The 22,687-nt window shown below is 37.6% G+C and overlaps 2 protein-coding genes across 3 annotated transcripts in view; one reads left to right on the top strand and one right to left on the bottom strand.

The window, feature by feature from the left end:
- LOC307167355 (sialic acid-binding Ig-like lectin 14) overlaps nucleotides 1–22,687 on the bottom strand; it is a 340,868-nt gene that overhangs the window by 286,889 nt on the left and 31,292 nt on the right. The window lies entirely within an intron of this gene.
- Nucleotides 13,746–22,687, top strand: part of LOC307167340 (B-cell receptor CD22) — a 98,978-nt gene continuing 90,036 nt past the window's right edge. The window contains exons 1-11 of one of the 2 annotated variants that reach the window (XR_013822755.1): nucleotides 13,746–13,845; nucleotides 14,047–14,113; nucleotides 14,590–14,955; nucleotides 15,859–16,149; nucleotides 17,311–17,562; nucleotides 19,435–19,686; nucleotides 19,792–20,055; nucleotides 20,151–20,232; nucleotides 20,546–20,614; nucleotides 20,865–20,940; nucleotides 21,280–22,430. Coding sequence is in view for 1 of the 2 variants with exons in the window: in XM_079886364.1 (XP_079742490.1) it covers nucleotides 14,068–14,113; nucleotides 14,590–14,955; nucleotides 15,859–16,149; nucleotides 17,311–17,562; nucleotides 19,435–19,686 (1,207 nt within the window). In the remaining variant the exon portion in view is untranslated. The remainder of the gene's footprint in view (nucleotides 13,846–14,046; nucleotides 14,114–14,589; nucleotides 14,956–15,858; nucleotides 16,150–17,310; nucleotides 17,563–19,434; nucleotides 19,687–19,791; nucleotides 20,056–20,150; nucleotides 20,233–20,545; nucleotides 20,615–20,864; nucleotides 20,941–21,279; nucleotides 22,431–22,687) is intronic. The other variant, XM_079886364.1, reaches the window with a different exon arrangement.

The raw sequence follows: 22,687 nt of genomic DNA, 5'->3' as shown, positions 1-22,687 counted from the left end.
TTTCTGGGTATCCACAGCAGACCTGGGGCCTCATTTATAAAACTTTGCGTATGATTTGCGTCATAATTGGCGTACGGATGAAACATAGGACGTGCGTACGCACAGAAATATTCGGATTTATAAAACCGTGCGCACGCACATCCTACGCAGTTTTCCCTTAATAAATCACAATCAATTCTAAATGTAGCGCAGCTTTTGCGGCTTCATGTCACGCCCATAGTTGCCCATAAATAGTCCGTGAAACGCCCACAAGTTAATATTCATCGATTGCGAAATCATGGCAAACACAGAGGAAAACCAAGAAACGTAACTTCACTCACGTCATTACGCATTGTGATGGCATCATGGCATTTTATTACCATCCATTTGATTGCATCTGACAAGCTACAGATGTGTTATGAGGATGAATTGCATAACATGCCAATATTATTGCAGAACATATTTCACTTTTCTTTTAGCAAATATGTGTTAATTTGCATTTCTGTTCTAATCTTCATTTGATTTTGTTTGTTTTACACTGCAGATCGATCAAACGGGTGTTCGTGTAGGCTGTTAATTGTAAGACTTGCTTTGTGAAGTCTTCATGTTATTTATGAAAGGCAGTGTTGCCGTTTATTTTACACAACCGTCTACAGTTTCAAACACTTTCAAGTGTTTCTTCCAACTGCCGACGGTGTCGCCATTTCTCATTTCACCCGTTTTTGTGCGTACGCCTGGGTCAGAGTGTGCGTGAAAGACCGCACATTTTCCCGTCAAGTTTGCTTTTTATAAATACCAATTATTGCGTAGAGAGCGGAGTACGCCTTCTTTTGTGCGTACGCAACTTTTATAAATGAGGCCCCAGACCTGGGCTCTTAACACCTTCCACCTGGTGAGGAAAGCTAAACGAAGACTTTTCTTCCTCAGGAAGTTGAAGCAGGTCAGACTCTCCTTTCGGCTGTTGATACATTTCTACAGGAGTACCATAGAGACTATCCTTTGTCACTGTGTGACTGTGTGGTATGCCAGCTGCACAGCACATGACCGAAAGGACTTGGCCCTGTGTGGTTAAAACAGCGCAGAGGATTGTGGGGAATCCAGATCTGGACTCTGTGTATGCAGAACGTCTCCAGAAGAAGGCCAGAAACATTGGCATAGATCCCACCCATCCGGGTCATACACTGTTTGTCCCACTGCCCTCAGGGCGGAGATACAGGACTATAAGAACACACACAAACAGAACAAATAGACTGAGAAACAGCTTCTTTTCAGCTTCGAGAGCTGTGATCTCTATAGACCAACGCTACTTTTGCGTCATCGAAGGGTAACGCCCCTTTTTGGGGGAAAACAAACAGATTCCCCTGAGAACAGAACTCGCTCGCTCTAGACCTGCAAAGTTTCTTGATAGCAAAAATGGCACAAACATACACTCTCTTTGGACTATTCAGACATCTACCACTATCTCGTGGAATCACCAAGTAAGTAGCCTATTTTTTTTTTTTGTCATTAACACACTCACAGTATGACAAACTAGACGATGAGGCCATGTCAAGAGGAGTCGGTGGTTTACTTGGATCATATTTCACTTGATTTAAGCTATTGACATAGTTTTGTTGTCGACTAGCTATAACGTTACTTGTTAGAAAGACGAAGCTGCTAGCAGCTGCGTGATTAACGTTAGCTCTCACTAGGCACGCTACCTTGGCTGTTAACTGATTTTACTGTTGAAATAGTGGCAGGCTAGGACTAAAGTGGACTTGGCTGGTTTCTGCTTGTGTCTAGAAAGTGCTAGGACTTTGAAAGTTGTAAAAAGGTTTACAGTGTACGGCAAAATATGTATGGGACCTATGTATGGGGCATGTTTTTCATTGTATCTACCTCACTTAAGGTACGGACTATTTATGTTTTTAGCATCTGACAAGATTGTTCTGATTACAGTGTTTGAGGGTTTCTTACTAGTATAGCTAACGTTAGTCGACAACAAAACTGTCAATAGCTTAAATCAAGTGAAATATGATCCAAGTAAACCACCGACTCCTCTTGACATGGCCTCATCGTCTAGTTTGTCATACTGTGAGTGTGTTAATGACAAAAAAATAGGCTAACGTTACTTACTTGGTGATTCCACGAGATATGAATAGTCCATATTTGGCCACTGCGTGGGGTCATTAATCCAGTTTTCGACCATTTCAAAGGGACACCTCTGTAACTCCCTATCCAGTAGCTTCTTTAAATACCGCTCACGGTCCTCGGCCGGCAAAGAGAGTGTATGTTTGTGCCATTTTTGCTATCAAGAAACTTTGCAGGTCTAGAGCGAGCGAGTTCTGTTCTCAGGGGAATCCGTTTGTTTTCCCCCAAAAAGGGGCGTTACCCTTCGATGACGCAAAAGTAGCGTTGGTCTATTACACCCCCTGCACATATACCTTCCAGCTAGGGACATAATTGCACTTTAGATAATGACACTTTATTTTAAAGTAATTGCTGCTGTTTGATGCTGCCTATTGTTGTTGTTTGTTGTGTCAAAAAAAGTTTTTTTTTATTATTTTTTTATTTATTTAACAGATTCATTCACCAGACAGAATTTCATTGTACTATGTATAATGACAAAGTTCAAGTTTGGTTTTGTCAACTCCACTTATCCTGTAACCCTGTGAGTTTGGGCCCCTGCTGTCTTCCGTGTTTTCTGTTCGGACAACAAGCATTTGAATGCGACAAGCTTGTATAATCACGACCTCAGAAGCAGGAAGTAGGAAATGTATGTATCACATGAAGGCAGCATAATAATAGTCAGTTTCAAAATTCAGCAAATTAATTTCCACTAAAAATCTTTAAATCATTACTGAGTAGGCTAGTTCCTTTTTGTCCATACAATTTAACTTCCCCTTTTTCATCGTCAATGTTGTAAGCCATGAATTTTGATGAACTGCATTTCTGCAAACCATGTCTGTCACAAGGCCAAAGCAACATTTTATGCATCTGTTGTATCTGAAGAAAAAATCCATTACGTTGAACAATCCCCTGTTTTGAATAAAATATGATCTTAAAATGATGCAGTAACCATCTTTAAAAAAAATTACTTGTTTGAGACCAAAATTCTGACATTTTCAGTGTTACCAATACTTTTTTGTGGCCAAATTTAATAAGTAAATGTTAAATGTACAGCAAAAAATAAATATTGAAAGATTTTGTAAACTAATGGAGATTGTGATAAATACAACTGAACCTTACAAAGTTCGTTTTAGCTGTCCAGGGGCCATATTCACGATGTAAGGCTAAAAGTAGCTCCTAAGTCATCAAGACAAAATTACAAACAATCTTAACGGCTGTTCTGCCCAAGGACACTGTAGCGTATAGAGGCAATAGCTATAGAGCCTTGGACCTTTTCTTCATAAATGCAATATTTTGATTTATAAATTTTAATCTATGATAAAAAGTTCAAAATAAATCTTTATTAAATAAACAAATAAATAAATAATGTGTGACTGCCTGTGTCAGTTGTTTTCACAAATTCACAATTACAAATGATCCAAGCGTATTTGGCGTGCTGTCCAAGGGGATCGAGGGCTCCAAGCTTGGAATTTAGGGGCTGTTTACACCTGGCCACTTCATGCGTTTTCTGGTTTTCTCAGATCGGATAGCTATCCGATCGTGAAAAGACCAGGTGTAAATGCCCTCCGAAACGCATTCGAGACGGATTTGAATCCGATCGCTCAAACCACTTCAGGAGGTGGTCTGGGCCACATTCCTGACAAAACTGGACAAGTGTAAATACATCTGGTTGTTGAAACCACATATGCAAATTGTACTCCTCCCAAAAATGCTAAAAAAATAAACGTGTGAGAGCGTATATGCTAATGTTATAGCCCGATATGACGACGCTACTGGAACACGCATCACCGCAGATGAGAAGCTGAGCATCTCTTCATTAAGCCAACGTGCAACTGCAAACTATCGCAAATCAAAGTGAAAGTAAGTCGCAGACGCTTAACACACAATCATCATCATTAAAAGTAAAGAAATGAAATGATCTTACCAGGGCTGTTGCCGCTCTCTCTTATTGCGGTCTTTGATTTTGAAATTTTAGCTCATGATCAATAAAATGCAGCTCATATCTGTTGCTTTCGGTGACGTGCACTCCATTAAATCTGCATATAGCGCGGGAATTTAAGATTGGATTTAAATCCGTTTCGCAAAAGCACATTTATGTGACCAGGTGTAAATGGAATCGTTTTGATAAATCAGATAGCTATCCGATCTGAGAAAACACATGAAGTGGCCAGGTGTAAACAGCCCCTTAGCCCAAACCAGTTGAGCGTAGGCCTACTCCCCCGTAGCCTATCCCCAGCTGAGGAGTGATGCAGAAAACTGTTGACAAACATAGGTGAGTCGGCTGTGTATGTATAATACCTTCTCTCTCGAGCTGATTAGATAGAAAGTTTGAACGTGCTCCTCCCGAACTTTGTTTATTAAACATCATTTGTCGTTTGAATTATGCAATCTCTTGAGATGCAGACATGTTAGAGGCTGACAATTAGCTGAACATATAGTTTAATTAGTGACACTTACCTACATTTGAATATGGCAACATTTGTATTTAAAAATTTAAAAATCTTTGTTTGAATATGGCAACATTTGTATTTTAAAATCTTTGTTTGAATATGGCAACATTTTCATTTTAAAAATCTTTGAATTTGGAAACATGATACCTCATTCTACAATACTTATATCACTGACAGAGACTCCTCCCCCATCAGCCAATCACTGTTGTCATAGTTAAGCGTGTTGACGTCATTATCCATAGCAACGAGTTCAACCCCGCCCTTTCTCTTAGTAACTTCTCTCTCTTAGTAAAAGTTGGTATCAGCAGCTTTGTAAATAGGTTGTGTTGTGAATACAGCCCTAGATGTTTAGTAATTAACCGACAATGATAGTGAAGTGTCACTTTGTCCAAGTGAGAGGTCTCACATCACTGCAGAGAGTTTTCCGCAGGAAAACCCCATCTCACATCTCTTGAGATGTTATCTTATCTTTTCACTAGTATTTATCTTTCACCCAATGCATGTCAGAGATTAACAGCACTATTATAGACATCAGGTTAATGAAACTTAATCTGTTTGAAAAGTTGCTGTTCTGTGTCTGCCACATTTCTGAATGCATCTGATAATGTGTATAAAGCAAAGAAAGAAAGAAAGAAAGAAAGAAAGAAAGAAAGAAAGAAAGAGATAGAAAGAAAGAAGTTATATGGTTGGTGTTATGGTGGTGGTGATAGTTTATCATGCACAAATTTGTTCTCTTTCACAAAGCATTGGGCAATAGCAGAAACTTTTCTTAGTACGTAAAAAAACTTTAGTGCTTGAGCCCCTAAGATCACGAAAGCGAAAGTGCCCTTCTCTGTTGAATCGCAGTGCTCGGTGGAACGAGATTTCCCCCGGCCCCCGGAACTTCCTGTGCGATGTCTAAACACAGGATATTGTTGTGGTTGTGCAAATTATATTTAAATGATTAGTTAAAAATATGCTTTCATTCAAATTCTTTAAAGAAATTACACACACAATTGACATACTGCATTGCAAGATGCACGCCAGTAATTGTTTCTTTTTTCTAAGGCACATTTATAAAAGCTACTTAGATATCCTAATTAAACTAAGGTCTAATCCTGGCTTAATCTAAGCCCTGTCTGTGAAACCAGGCCATTATCTATCACAATTATCTATTAATTTGGGCCTGGCTAAAAAAGCAAAACATTTAGCAACCACCCAAAACACCCTTACAACAGCCTAACAACCTCATAGCAATGCAGTAAAGAAAACATTAAGAACAGACAAAACCCTGGCAATCACCTACAATACCCCGTAGCATCATGGTGACAATTTATACGGACAGGTCCACATTTTCTTATTAAAAAAATAAAGATATTAAATTGAGGACAGAATGTGTTTTTTTGCACTATCCAGCCGAACGGCTACAGCTGCTAAATTGTGCTGTTCTTCTCCTTTATCCTTTAAAGGGATAGTTCACTTTGAAATGAAATTTTGGTATGTTTTAGCTTACCTGAAGGGCATCCAAGATGTAGGTGTCTTTTTTTCCGCAGTAGTTTCAATTTTGATATTTTTAGGTCAACCGTTCTTGTCTGTCAGTCATATAATGCAGGTCTATGGTCACGGTCTCAAAGAGCATGCACAGAGTTTCGTGTCTTAGGCCATCAATGTGTACTTACGATGGGGAATTGTTTAATTTGGACGATGGGGAATTGTTTTAATTTGGACTCTGTGCATGCTCTTTGAGACAGTGTCCATAGACCTGCATTATATGACTGACAGACAAGAACGGCTTGACCTAAAAATATCAAAATTGAAACTACTGTGGAAAAAAAGACACCTACATCTTGGATGCCCTTCAGGTAAGCTAAAACATACCAAAATTTCATTTCAAAGTGAACTATCCCTTTAAGTCTTTCCATTGCGGTGCTGCAAATCAGCATCGGTTTGTTTGATTGCGGAAAGCTGCATGAAGTTTGATTTTTTTTTTAATCATTTGTTTGTAAATGTAATCTATTCATGTATGTCTATTTTTTTATTTGTTCAAGCAGACCTATTCATCTACATTTAGCAAATGAAGCAAAATAAAAGTTTATTGTATTAAGCATTATTCTTATGTGGAGCCTTTACGTGTATTCACCTAGAGCAGGGGTTCTCAGTAGCCTGGATGCCAGCCGAACTTAGCCCCGCCCATAACATTTTTAGGTCGGGAAGTTCGGTCTGGACTTGATCCGTTGTGGAGCAATTATGCTCGAACCAGAGCTGTTCGGACCAATCAAATTGTCAGCTTTATACAATGATGGACAGATGATCTACAGTAACGTAATCATACACATCACCAAAGAGCGCTTGGGTTGAATTAATTTACAACAAAGATGACTGCCGCTGGAGAATTGAGATTTCACACTTACAAATAAGTCAGATAGAATAAATGCACATTTGGCGTGCTGTCCGAGGAGAGGGCTCGAGGCTCGGTAAGCCCGAACCCAGCTAGTACTCCCCCCGTATTCCAGGCTGTAGAAGAACAAGCCAAGAGTGAGTGGAGGGATGCTGAAAACTGTCAAGGAATGTTAGGTGAGTTGACAGAGTGAATAAATGCTTCTTCTCATGCTGATAGGGTAGACATGGTAATTATTTGATGACAAGTTGATTGGATTGATTATATGAACGTGTTCCTCCCGAACTTTGTTTATGAAACATCATGTGTAGATTCCGGCATCACGTCTGTTATAGAAGATATCGACAGCGCATTCATTTTAAAAGAGGAACAGAGAACTAAGGTATTTTTGGTGCAAATCAACTGAACGCCTGTGACAGTGAAATGTGTAGTTGTAGAGAATAGCCACACATAGTCACAGAGAAGTCACAAAGAGAAATGTTTTAAGAGTTGCAAACTTGTAGACTTTTTTTTCTCTTCCACAAACACAACACAACAGTTACACCTTCTCAAATTCTTCATTGCAGGTGCACAAATCCTATTCTACAAATCACTAAGAAACTCGTACACTCACATTTTTGCTACAGTTGCTGCAGTGAATATGGTGCAAAACCAGGGGGCCAATGTTTTAGAAAACACTGAAGCTTCCCCGGGTGCCGCCATTGATTAGCAGACCATCACCTGCTGTTAGCATTCCATTGACTCCCATTCATTTTGGCATCACTTTGACAGTGAATAACCCTTTTGCACCATTGATCTATGTGAAATGTGGAGCAAAAGTAAGTTGTACATCTGTAGAGGCAATGGGCAGAGCCTACATGAATATTCATGAGTTTCCCGGGCATGCACGCGGATCTGATCATTTTAGTTCACGCTCCTCCTTTCTCAGCAGGTTTAATGGATTATTAAAAAAAATAAATAAATAGAGTTTCAGCGCGAACTTAAACTACAATGTGTATCGTTTCTTAAAGTTTATAATGTTTTTATTAATTTGCACGTTTTGTGGCAACTGTTTTCTATTTAATGTTTAAAAAAAAATATTGTGATGGCAAAGCTCATTACTCTAGATTTCAGTGTCACATGACCCTTCAGAAATCATTCTAATCCTGATTTGCTGCTCAAGAAACATTTCTGATTATAATCACAGTTGAAAATGGTTGTGCTGCTTAATGAAGTGTGGAAATCATTATGGAGCATATGCTTTCAGGATTGTTTATGAATAGCAAGTACAAAAGAACAACAATTATATATTTATTAGGCTGTTATACCCCTATCTGTTTTTTTATATTTTTCAATATTTGTGAAGCTAAGATTAATAGGATGTTGAACTTCATATATATTTCATTTATTTAGTTATATAGGCTATACACTACCAGTCAAAAGCTTTTGAACACTGTGAAACTTTCATGTTTTATTTTTAAGAAACAACATAATACCATTACGATCACTGGAAATGCATTTATATCAACAATAATACAGGAAAAAATAAATAAAGAACAAAAATACATACTTTGTCTAATGAAAAACCTATATCTTAGACTCAAGTAAGGATTCTAAATATTGTTCTGAAAGTTTACTCCAGGGGCCCGTTCTTCGTACGTTGCTTATTACATCCGAGATCAAATGACACATCCAAGATGACATCATCGTGCGAATCATGATCTGGCTAACTCGGTTCTTCGAACACACCTGCCGGATATGATTAGTATCGCTGGATTGAGTTATCTGAGATAATTGCGCGTTCATGCGCTGGTTAAAAGGGGATATGTATCGATAGTAGAAACATTGATCAGCAACGCTGCAAATGGCTGCTCAGCGTGGCCAAAGAGCGCGCTCAGTTTTTCTCCTCAGCAGAGCAAGAACTAATAGTCGAAGTTTATTCGGAATTTTAATGTTTAATCAAAACGCCAGGGAACACCTCAAAGTCTGCGAAAGCCAGGAGAGAGGGCTGGCAAAAAGTAGCAGACAATTTAAATCCGTTAGAAGTGGCCATGTTAGATGTTTTTATCACTTATTAGCCTGTATTTTTGTATTTTAATAATTGCATAATTACTTTGTACATTGTAATGTCAGAGTCACCACACTAGAACATGGGAACAAATAAAAGTGAAGTACAAAAATATTCTACATATATAATGGTAATTTTTATTATAGTGTCTTTTATAAAAGGCACTGCTAAATAAATGGTGTTCTGTTTATAAAAGCAACCAAGAAAAAGGCTGAGAAAAAAATAGAAAAGATCTTAGTAGCCTACACTGTAAAATAATTTTTGCTGCATTAAATTAAGGCTGTATAGTCATTTCAACTGTTAAATCTTGAGTAATGATGAATTGCTTTGACTTGTGAAAGTGAAAACTGATAAACTTATGTTAATGTAAAAATATTTTGCCATGAGTTATTGATCACATTTTTCCCCGTGTAGTTCATTGTAATGACATTGTGTTTTCCTCTTTTGTGCACTTTTACATAATACACACTTGTATCTGTTCCCAAGAAAGTGGTGGCTGAAATAGGAAAGAGGAAAGGAAAGAAAGTATAAGACTTTGTAATGTCCATTTGTTTCCATTGCACTGGACAGTGAATAAACCCTCTCAGATAACTGTCATATGGAGGAACTAGCCTACCTGCAAGTGCATAAATAACTTTACTTAATTTATACTTGTATGCTTTATGGCTGCAATATAAGTTGCAGGATTCCACATCTACAGAAAGGCCTACAGAAGAGTCTGCCCAGACAGAGGAGACATAGGCCTACAGGTGGGCAGTGTATAGCCAACTTTTCCTTTTTATTTGTTGCATGAGGCATGTGTCTAATATCTGTTGTTGCAGGCATTTGATCACTGGCTTTTCTTTACAAAGAACAACTGAATTTAAGCTCAAGGAACTAAGCATATTTGTCTTTTATTAAACATTTAATGAAAAGTGTTTTTTGTTTTTTGGGCAATGTTGTGTAATATGGCACATGCAACAATGTCACAGGCCCTGTCAGGTGCAACCCTCAGACTTTTCAGACACTGAAATCTTCCCTTTAGTCAGCCAAAGTTCATTTCATTGTGTGCCCTTGTCCTGGCTAGAGCTGCATTGTAACTGGTTTGGGTCAGGGAATGGGGTCATAAAACACCTGTCTGCAGGCAGGAACATGTCAATCACCTATGAAAAAGTGCAGTTCTGTTAGGATCAGCATAAGTGTATGTAATACAGTGAGCTTGATATTTAATTGTGGAACTTTTCTTACCACTTTCAAATAATATGCATAAATGTGAATCTCTGAAAATTCTTAAGTCATGCACAGATCCTGGCCATTTTGCTTTCACACTTGTGATATGGAAGATTTTAGTCAACTGCCTTTTTTTTAATTTGATATAATATTACTAATCTGGAATATTAAGAATCACAATAGTAACTGGGCTGCACATTTACATTGTGAATCCCCTTTTCTGTTCACATAATCCCCTTCACTGAGGCCTTGATGGCAGTCTGGTAGCCTATAGTCTATGGTACCAATCACGTTAGTGAAGCCTGAGTGACATATCTGTAATCGGCATGGTCATGATTGTATGATCTTCATAAAAAATGATAGCCTAAAAAAAAAAAAAAAAAACTGCTTTACAACATTGGGTCTTAAGTGGCTTGGAAATGCCACAAAAAAAAAAAAAAACTAAAACTTTTTTAAACATAAAAGCGACAAAAAACGACAATCTCACGAATCACGAGAAAAAAATATATATCTCAGAAAGTGCACTATCGCGCTGCGCTGGACTTCCAGTATCAGCTCCGCTTATGAAGCCGGGATCTAATCCTGTTAACATGAAATAAGCCTGCTCCCGAGCAGGTTTAAGTTTGCGCACCTGTTGCTATGACAGCAAGTCCAGGATGAGCGTTGAAGAACCAAACAATCCAAGATCATGCCAAATCGCCAACAATCAAATCCAGCTAACTGAGTTAGCGATGTACGAAGAACGGACCCCAGAAGTGTTGAAGAAGTGTCCACAGATGCTCAGCACTGGTTGGTTGTCTGGCCTTAACCTTTCTGTCAAGTTCGTCCCATACCAACTCGACAGGTTTAAGGTTGGGTGACTGGGGGCCGCCATGTCATCATTTTCAGCTTTCCTTCTTCATTTTTTCTTCAGATAGTTCTGGCAAAGCTTATACGCAAGTTTCGGATCATTGTCCTCATGTAGTATGAAGGACTGTCCAATTAGTCTCAAGCCAGATGGTATGGCATGTCTCTGGAGAATACTAGGTAACCCTCTTTGTTAAGAATTCCGGTCACCAACTCTAGAGCTCGCAAAACACCCCCAATACCATAATACTTCTGCCTCCATTTATACTATTTGAAGAAAAAAGAACAAGGAGGAAAGCTGAAAATGATTACATGGCCCCCATAGTCACCTGAACTCAACCCTATCGGGTTAATATGGGATTAATTTGACAGAAAGGTTAAGGCCAGACAACATGGTTTATGCTACAGTACTCACTGGTATTTTGAGTTTCTGGGCAATTTTTCTGGAGGAAATGCCTTCATTATTTAATGTAACTTGCATAGCTTGCCTATTCTCTCTTGTTAGTTCACGTTTGCCTCCCATGTTTGCCACTGGATGTTATAAAAACATGCAAATATGACCCTATGACAAACAGTTAAGCCCTAATTCAATTCAGCTGGCCAGCACAGTCAGTCAACTGTGACTGAGACACTTCACTTTTATAGCATTATACATGTATCCACCTTATTTTGAAACACGGAAGTAAATACGATGACGTACGTATGAGTTTGCATGTTTTGATGTTCACATGTTATTGTTCAAGAAATCACAGTGGCTGTCAAATTTCTATCGTAAAGATGTGGACAAATATTAAAGGGATGATCTTCTGTGGGTCTGCCATTAAAAAAGTGGAAAGAGCAAAGGTACGGAAATTTTGGCCATTTCTCACAAATGTGTTGCTCAAATACACACAAGAGAAATACATAAACTACTGCTGCATTTAGAACCTTAATAACGTCATTTAACAAACCATTTCACATGTACTGCATTTGTGTCACATTAAGCATGTGCATGCGAATAACTCAAAATGGTGATTGAACGGATAATGCAACAGATACACTGGGTGCCTCTCAATTCTTATCTGTGCATCCTCGTTTCCTTTCCTTCCTCACGTCTCAGCTCCAGCCCCTGTAGGATGCGAGGGAAGGCTGCAAGGAAAGAAAATGAGGACAGAGGAATCGAATGAAAGCTTTTTTATACATTGGAATACTCGATCATTTGAGCGTCCCTTCATAGCATCATCAGCTGCGCTCAAAGGATCTGCCCTTATGTTGTTTTAGTTTGGTTAGTTAAAGGGTTAGTTCACCCAAAAAGTGAATATCCAGAAAGGTAATAAAGAAATCAAAGTAGTCCATGTGACATCAGTGAGTTAGTTAGAATTTTTTGAAGCATCGAAAATACGTTTTGGTCCAAAAATAACAAAAACTACGACTATATTCAGCATTGTATTCTCTTCCGGGTCTGTTGTCAATCCGCGTTCACGACGTAAGACGCTGCTGACGTGTCACCAGATAACACGTCAGCAGCGTCACTGCAGAGTCGTGAACGTGGATTAAACCTTTGCTTATGTGATAAAAAGGTGGCAAATTCGTACGACCTCACTCATACGAATTTGTACGATTTGTCTAAACCCACGTGATGGGTAGGTTTAGGGGCGGGGTCAGGGGTAGGTCATTCGTATGAATTCATACGAATTGGGCAATTCGTAAAATATGTACGATTTAGCAAAAATCCTACTAATTCGTACGAGTGAGGTCGTATGAATTCGTACGAATTAGCCACCTCGTTGAATTGTTACGAATTGCCGTGAGATCAGGTTGAAACTGCAAATGTAAAGTATAAATTAAAATTATTGTTGAACGATGTGAAGGGGGAGGAGAATTTTAACACCTGTGTATCCTCACATATGACTCCTCAGGAATCCTCCTCACTCCTCGCCTCCTCGTGGAGCAATTCGAGAATTAAGATGTCTTTTAAGATGGCTGAGCTCAATCAGTTTCCGGGTCATAGGATGGAGGACGGAGGAGCCAGGAGATGAGGAGGGATATTGAGAAGCAGCCACTGTTAACTATTTGACTAAAACAAAAATTACAAGCAACTCGCATTGCTAGTGTATTCACACATTACAATAATGCTTTTAACCAAAGCCGACGAGCTTAGCAGCGTGCAGATCATAGGGTGCCCCACATCCACATTCAGCTCTGGTGCGTGGGTTATGGTCAAAACAAATTTCTTGCAGGTATTTTTATGTTTGAACCAGCTATTATGGCACACCCTAACTGCGCAAAGGACGCCAGTCTTTTTGTAGTCCATATTAAAAGTGATCTAGACAGTCAAAACTACACAGTCGACGCAAAACTAAGGGTTCACAATACAACTATGATTAGCGGAAGTGGCTTACTGGAAATCTAACACATTATATTTAAAAAACGGCAATGCCCGCTCTTGCGTGAAAAATATACAGGCACAAAAGTGCTTATTAACAAACTAAATGTAGGCCATAATTGGAAAAGTTCAAGAATTATGCTGTTCATGTTATTTAATTTCAAATAGCAGATCAAAAATGTTTTGTTGTGCTGTAGTAAAATATTACTTATTTTCAGTACAATATTTGCATAATTTTGTAATATGAAAAACATTTGGTGTCCAAAAACTTATACAGTTTAACACTTTAAGAAACTTTAATGCTGATGGGCACAGCCCATCTTTCAGAAGTCTTTAAAATAGGAAGTGAACAGGATTACAGGCGTTACACTGAGCCAAATATAGCGGCAAGGAAGCTCTCAAATATTTAGCGCACCGGTTGTCTTCTGATGAATTTAGGCACTGTTTGAGGACACGACATTAAGTAAGTGAAAATATTACATTTTATACCTACATATGGACTAATTAAATGTCTTAATAAATAAGGCAAATGTTGCACTGTGCTCCATAAACAGTGAAATTAAACAAGGTTCATGTTTCAAAAAATGAAAACAATGTGATTCCAAAACAATTCTGATTATTAGTATTAGCACTAGCTGTAAATTATGACAAAATGTATTCCCAGGTGCTGAACTTTGATGCAGAAATGGTTTTCTGTAGCTGTTTATTGTCACTCTTTCTCTGGCTCAGAGGTTAGTAGAATGAAAATGGTTATCATGTATGACAGCTGTTTTTATCGTAAATAATCAATGTTTTGTCCTGTTTTAGTGAATTTTACACAATAAATGACTTTAATTCTCAGTTAATTTTCTCAGATCTTAGGCCATGCAGTATTAAAAATAAAGTAAAATGAGTCATTCCTCAGACATAGGAATTACAGTCTACTTACAGACATCTATGGGAAAGAAACTATTAGGTGTACCAATATGAGTGTCTAGGGGAGGAAATTAATTTAGACTCAAACTAAGATGAAACAATCATTGCATACATAAATAAAATAAATAAATAAATAAATAAAGGAAACCTGTGCGAATGTTACATGATGTACTGTCACTGATATACAATTAAAATAAACAGAAAATATTATAAAATATTTTAATTGGTCACTAAATTGTCATATGAAAAAAGATAAAATATAATACCTTTTACTGAATCATTCTTCTTTCAGTGTCCCCTGCTAATGCTAACGAATGGAACAATGATGTGCCTGCATCAGTGGTGGGTTTGTTTGGCTCATGTGTGGAGATTCCCTGTACGTTCAACTACCCAGCAAGAGGAAAGACATACACAGGATTTACAGGAGTCTGGTACACAGTGAATGATGAGTCAAACGTATTCCATACAGATACCTCAAAAATCAGTGAGGCATTCAAAGGACGCACTAACCTCATTGGTGATCTGCACCAAAACGATTGTTCTTTGAAAATCAGCTCTCTGCGTAAGAGCGACACTGGGCCATTCATGTTCCGGATTGAGATTGAAAATTTGGACAAGTATACCTATGGGGCGAAAAAAGTTTCTATAACAGTGAAAGGTAAGAGAAATTTGTTCAATAAAATGATTCTGTTCAATCACGGTATGAATTAACGGTATGTTTTATTCCAGATTTTAAAAAGTGCAAACAAATGTTTGAAAATAAATAGCCTAAGTCTTTACATATTAAGTATTTGATGATGTGATGTGATGTGATGAACACCTAAATACAAAAATCTAAATGATTGTTTAAAACATATGTTCAGAAACAGAAAATAGCACAGCCTGTTTTGTTTACTTGTTTACCGGTGTAATGGCTGCATTACTGCTGTTCCGTTGTCACACTGTGGTTATCTCAGGAACAGACTGAAGACTCTTATTAAAGATGCAAACTCAAACTTTAAGAATAGCCTACTCTAGAACAAGCTGACAGGCAGGGTAAACACACATTAATGCAACAGAGACCAGACCAAGACTGAAAGCAAGGGTGCATCTTAAATAGCAAACAGAAACGAGATAATTAATCAGACACAGCTGGGACAAATTAACTCATAATAACAGTAACCCTAGAGACAAAGGAGTGGCGGGAAACATAACAAATGAACAGGTCAAAAATACAAACAGAAAGTCCACACACAAACTGAAACGTGACATTCGTAAGCGCTATCTGCTGTCAGAGAGTCAGTGTGCATTTTTTATACAGCCGTGTCCTTCACTTGTCATGCATCTGTGTTGTTTGCATTGTTTAGCCTGCACCAGAGTGTACATGCCTCTGACGTAGCATACATGCAGTTTTTGTCAACTTTGATGGAAAATTATTTTAAAAATCCATTCTAAAGATCTAAATAATTCATAACTTTCCGCTGTATTTTAAAGTGCCTACGACATAAATTTCGTGCATGCTCATTATTGTGATATATCGTATTACAGTAACGGCACATGTCCTTCTGTGTGTCTTTACCAGAGTCACCAGAACAACCTACCGTCTCTGTGAAAGATGAAGTGACATCAGGGAATCCGGTGACTGCTACCTGCACTGTGTTACATTCCTGTCCATCAGATCTTCCTCGTATCACCTGGAGCCATGATGGCGATCACTCGAGTCCATCACAGCCACAAAGTCAAGGTCAATGGAAGGTTACATCTTACAACCTTACCTTCACTCCTTCTAGAGAAGACCACAATAAAAAGCTCAGCTGTTCTGCAGAGTTTAGAGGGAAGACAGTGACTGGCTACAAAACGCTCAAAGTTAAATGTAAGTTTGCTTTAAGTGAGTTTAGGAAAAATAAATGATCAGACGCTAATAGAAATGTGTGTTTGTTTGCTGTTAATAGTAGTGCTGTCAGATCGATTAATCGCATCTAACATATGTTTTATTAACAAAGTTCGGGAGGAACACGTTCAAATTGCCTGTATATACATTGCCTATATACATAGCCGACTCACCTATATGTTCCTCAACAGTTTTTCACATCTCTCCAACACCCAGATTCCACACGCTTTCCTGGTTACTATCCTAACAGTGATATGGGGGAGTACACTGGGTTCAGAGCCCTCCCCTCGTACAGCACACCAAATAAACATACTTTTTACTCTTTCTGATTATTTGTAAGAGTGAACTTGTGAAATACACATACGTATACATACAGTAGGCCTACATACACACATTTATGTTAGATGTGATAAATCATGGTTGATTGATTTGACAGCACTAGTTAATAGTTTTAGGACAATGGTTCTCAAACATTTTGACTATAAAGCCCCCCATCCAACACAATAGTCAAAGGCCCCTCAAATTAGATATTTTGTAGGATGACAGTGACGTTTGTTTTCAAACTTTTTAGGTGTTAAAAAAAAGCTTCAATATGCCAAATAATGAACCACAATCCATTTTGTGATGAATGTTTCAAGAACTGCATTTTCCTCGAATATTTTTTTTTTTTTTACTATGAGGCCCCCTAGTGAACCCTAGACCTGTGGTTCAGAACCACTGTCTTAAAAATGCATGCTAACTTAACCCTAAAACGCCTAATTGTATCATATTTAATAGTCAAATTTCTAAAGCCTCTAAATTATCAACACGATCAAAACTTGGATGATTTTTTTTTTCTTTTTACAATCTTCTACTCACATTTAAATATAATCTCAATAAGACAATATTGGGAGACGGGAGTTACAATGACAAATTATATTTGTATGCATTTTATCTAATTAGTCTGCTGTTATAAAGTTCTCTTTAATATACCTTACATTTTCAGAATTGTATCTTACTTTTTTGACTATATAAATATAAGCAAATTGTATATGCACCAAATTGCATATTTTTGGTCAGTTTGTGCCTCTGATTAAAATGAAAAGAAATGAAGGAACAGAAAGTTGTTGACATAACATTTGTTCAACATTTTATCTCAATCAGATCCTCCATATGATGTAAACGTGGTGACTAAACCCTCAGTGAAGGAGAATGACTCTGCAGAACTGACGTGCTCCAGTAACAGCAACCCTCCTGCTAACAGCTACCAGTGGTTCAGCTTAAATGGGGGGTTGCTAGGAAATGGGCCCACTTATAAACTGGAGAAAGTGTCTCGTCATACTGAAGCTATTTCCTGTACAGCCATTAACACAGAGGGAATAAACAGTTCTAGTCCAAGGAAACTTAATATATTGTGTAAGTATGTGTGAAGGTTCAACAATCAATGTTTACATTGGTATTGCTAGTGAAAGAAGATTGCTGGTTTTGATTTAAGATATATCTATCATCTATCTAATTTAGATCCTCCTGAAATTAAAAACGAATCGACTTGGGGATAAAAGGGGATAAAAGTGTCCAAATAAATGGGGAATCTGGTGTCCTCGCTGTGCTGGGGCACGTGAAGGAAAATATTTACTTTATATTAAATTAGACTATTAAAATATTAATATTAAATTAGACTAAATAACATTTTGTGCTTGCAAAGATAACATGGCTGTAAAAGTTTATTTTTTTACGTTTAGTCATTTTGCTTCTGCATTGTTTGAAATGTAAGATATATCATAAATGTTTTTTTTTATTATTATTGAAATAAATTATAGCATAGAAAATGTCCTGTTGCAAAATTAAACATCTGAACGCAGATGAACGATGTGTGAAATTTTCTCATTTCACACATCGTTCTTCTGCATTCAGATGTTTAATTTTGCAACAGGATGATGAACGATGTGTGAAGTGAGATATATACAGGTGCTGGTCATAAAATTAGAATATCAGAAAGTTGATTTATTTCAAGAATTCAACTTAACAGGTGAAACTAATATATTATATAGACTCATTACATGCAAAGTGAGATATTTCAAGCCTTTATTTGTTATAATTTTGATGATTATGGCTTACAGCTTATGAAACCCACGAAATCAAAATCCCAGAAAATTAGAATATTACATGAAATCACACAGTAATTACACAGTGATACCATGGTCATTGAACCAGGTTTTGGTTATTTTGGCAGTGTGGGCAGGTGCAAATCCTGCTGGAAAATGAAGTCAGCATCTCCATAAAGCTTGTCTGCTGAAGGAAGCATGAAGTGCTCTGGACATGTCCTGGTAGACGGCTGTGTTGAGTGGACAGCACAGTGGACCAACACCAGCCGATAACATGGCTCCCCAAACCAACACAGACTGTGGAAACTTCACACTGGACTTCAAGCATCTTGGATTGTGTGCCTCTCCATTCTTCCTCCAGACTCTGGGACCTTGGTTTCCAAATGAGATGCAAAATTTGCTCTCATCAGAAAAGAGGACTTTGGTCCACTGTGCTTTATTAAATCCAGAGTCAACGCAGCCGTCTACCAGGACATTTCCAGAGCGCTTCATGCTTCCTTCATTTTCCAGCAGGATTTGCACCTGCCCACACTGCCAAAATAACCAAAACCTGGTTCAATGACCATGGTATCACTGTGTAATTACTGTGTGATTTCATGTAATATTCTAATTTTCTGGGATTTTGATTTCGTGGGTTTCATAAGCTGTAAACCATAATCATCAAAATTATAACAAATAAAGGCTTGAAATATCTCACTTTGCATGTAATGAGTCTATATAATATATTAGTTTCACCTGTTAAGTTGAATTCTTGAAATAAATCAACTTTTTGATGATATTCTAATTTTATGACCAGCACCTGTATATATATATATATATATATATATATATATATATATATATATATTTATTAGTTGAAAACGGTGTGGTGTAAATAGCCCCTAAACGTCCATGAAAACTGACAGTAACTGAACACAACTGAAATATTGTGACATGATAGAGCTTAATTTGCACTGAACCTATCCTTTTGTGTTCATTGACAGCAATTTAATTGCTGGAAGTCCCTATACGATTACACTTACATTTACATTATCCAACTGTATCAGGAGGCGGCATAAACTTCTACGTACATACCAACTTTAATTGCTTTGAAAAAAGTGTTTTAAATAAAATGAATGTTTGATAAAGACAGGCCTTTGTTGACAAAAAAAATGACATTTTATCAACATTTTATTTAAATCAGATCCTCCATATGAAGTAACCGTGGTGACTAAACCCTCAGTGAAGGAGAATGACTCTGCAGAACTGACGTGCTCCAGTAACAGCAACCCTCCTGCTAACAGCTACCAGTGGTTCAGCTTAAATGGGACGTTGCCAGGAAATGGACCCACTTATAAACTGGAGAAAGTGTCTCGTCATACTGAAGCTATTTCCTGTACAGCCATTAACACAGAGGGAAGAAACAGTTCTAGTCCAAGGAAACTTAATATATTGTGTAAGTATGTGTGAAGGTTCAACAATCAATGTTTAAATTGGTATTGCTAGTGAAAGAAGATTGCTGGTTTTGATTTAAGATATATCTATCATCTATCTAATTTAGATTCTCCTGAAATTAAAAATGAATCGACTTGCCAGGGAGCGATGTTGACAGTCTGTGTCTGTATTGTGGACTCCAACCCTCCCAGCGAAGTCAAGTGGTTTGGTCCAGATTTCTCGAAAACCTTCCCCAGCTCCAGCATCAAACAAAACGAGTCTCTGACCACATTCACGGTACAAAGTTGGCTGGGTTTACCCGAGACTGTCCAGTGCTTTGCCAATAACAGTTTGGGAAGCTCTTCTATCACTTTGGAAGCTCCTCAAAATGGTGAGAATTTACATCCAGCCTTTTTAAAGCACTCTATCATTGTTTTAATGCAGAGGGGAAAAATCATTCAAATATTTGTTTGTTTCTTTTCACAGGCATAATAATATACATTGCTGTTGCATCAGCTATTTTAGTCGTTTTAGTTGGCGTTTTGGTGTATGTTGTGAGAAGACACCGGTAAGGGTATTCTCTCTCTCTCTCTCTCTCTCTCTCTCTCTCTCTCTCTCTCTCTCTCTCTCTCTCTCTCTCTCTCTCTCTCTCTCTCTCTCTCTTTCTTTCTCTCTTTCTCTCTCTCTCTCTCTCTCTCTCTCTCTCTCTCTCTCTCTCTCTCTCTCTCTCTCTCTCTGCCTCGCTCTCACTCTCTCTCTCTCTCCCTCTTTCTCTCTCTAGCTACACGTTAAATTACTCACTCAATTTGTTTTGTTCTTTTTTTGTTCTTCAGAGAAAATTTGTTCTCTGGCAACTTTAAAATACCTATTTTTTCTTGCAGTGGGAACAGAGCTACACAACAGCCTGCAATGAAGAATGAACAGAATGAAATGAAGACAAGCCCAAAGAGGTCTGATTCTCTCTCTCTCTCTCTCTCTCTCTCTCTCTCTCTCTCTCTCTCTCTCTCTCTCTCTCTCTCTATATATATATATATATATATAAATGCAGCCTTGGTGAGCAGAAGAGACTCATATATGATAAAATGGAACATAAAAAAATCCTAATAATTCCAAACCTTTGGAATCATTCTATATAGTTTGTTCCCTGTAACTATTTCAGAACTCTTACCAATGATTTTTTATCTAACATTTTATGCAAAGCATTAAAGAAGAGAAAGGCTGTGATGAAGATATTTACACAAACAGCCCGGACGGTCATGACTATGACAACTGGGGGGTAAGTACGAATTTACATCAGTAAGAAAACACTGTTTTACAACTAAGAAGTCTGTTTGAGTGCAACAATTCATTAGACATTTATAAGAGTGTTGATTTTGTTGTGATCTGAATGTGTTTGTGTGAAAATCTCCTCGACTGAACTCTTTGCACATCAACTAACTGTTAGAACTGACAACAACACATTTAAGAATCCTGTATGCAGACACTAATATGCAAAAGCTGTGACTTTAAAACAACACTGCATGGGACTTTACATTTATAATTAAAAGGTATTATTTAGTGAACCTAATCTTTTTTGTTTAAATGTCTGTAACATATTTTGCTTCTTTTTAATTAGGATTATGTGGGACCATTGTCATCTGAAATCTCCTTGAAAGATGAATCCATCTATGCAAACGTTTGATGAAATTGACACATGCTTCCCTACCAGAAATGACAGAGACTGAGAAAGACCAAAAAAGGCAAACAAATCTGTTGACTCATAAAGGTGCTGGAAATGTTCAATGCTAAAAAGGTCTTGCAACTGAAGAAAAAAAAAAAGAAAAAAAACTTGCTGTGTGTTAATATCATATTTGAAAGCTTTTATTATATAAAGAATGAACTGTAGGCTATAAGCCAAAATATGTTTATATGCATAATAGTATCAATTAAGTTTAGATGTCATCAAACTGAAACAAATACAAGAATTCCAGTAGTACAATATTTGAAATGCCTGTAAACTGAAATAATACAGTAAGAATAAGTTAATACTGCTTTGATATATTCATATTCCGTAGTATTGGATGGCTTGGATGTTAAACCAATTCCGCATACTGTGCAATCTGCAATAAGATGACTATGTTAGAGATTTGCTTTTATGTTCAATTCCATGCATTGTGATGCTTTCACTCATTTTCTTTTCCAAGTAAAATAAGGCATTTTCAAGTGTAGACTATACTGGACACTAGTGTGCTTGTGAAATTGGTTTAACAGCAGTTGGCACACATCACGTTCCTCAAATCTACACCACCTTGCACGGACTATGTAGTTTCCAATCAACATTTCTGTTTTCAAAAAAAAAAGAAAAAAAAAAGAGGTTTCATTTCCTTTTTTTTTTTTTATAACAAAACAAAACTGAACACTTATTAAAACTTTTCTCATGAAATGAAAGTGAAAGACTAAAAGTTAAAAAGGGAATTTGAGAGGCTGTGGGGAGAGGCAGGAAAAGCATAGTTGATTTCATGTTAAAAGGGTGTTTGATGTGAATTTAGATCTGGTGACTTTGTTCATACATTCATTGTTTAGCTCACAGAACACATGTAAAACAGCATGACCCCCTGTAGTGGGACATCTACTCACCTTCCAATAAAATTGATATATTTCACATATTTGGAGGGGACTTGCGTGTTTAAAAAGTTGTTGTTAAGCATCAGCTTATGTATTCTCTGTGTCTGTGTCCACAGACTTTTATTTTTATATTCTTGTGTCTTACTTTGCCTGTGTTCAGGGGCTCGTTCTTCGTACGTCGCTAACTCAGTTAGCTGGATTTGATTGTTGACGATTTGGCATGATCTTGGATCGTTTGGTTCTTCGAAGCTCATCCTGGACTTGCTGTCATAGCAACAGATGCGCAAGCTCAAACCTGCTCGTGAGCAGGCTTATTTCATGTAAACAGGATTAGATCCCGGCTTCATAAGCGGAGCTGATACGGGAAGTCCAGCGCAGCGCGATAGTGCACTTTCTGAGATGTTTTTTTTTTCTCGTGA

This window comes from Squalius cephalus (assembly GCF_949319135.1).
Source record: "Squalius cephalus genome assembly, chromosome: 11".
In the NCBI taxonomy this organism is placed as follows: domain Eukaryota; kingdom Metazoa; phylum Chordata; class Actinopteri; order Cypriniformes; family Leuciscidae; genus Squalius; species Squalius cephalus.
This window is presented reverse-complemented; position numbering and strand designations above follow the sequence as displayed.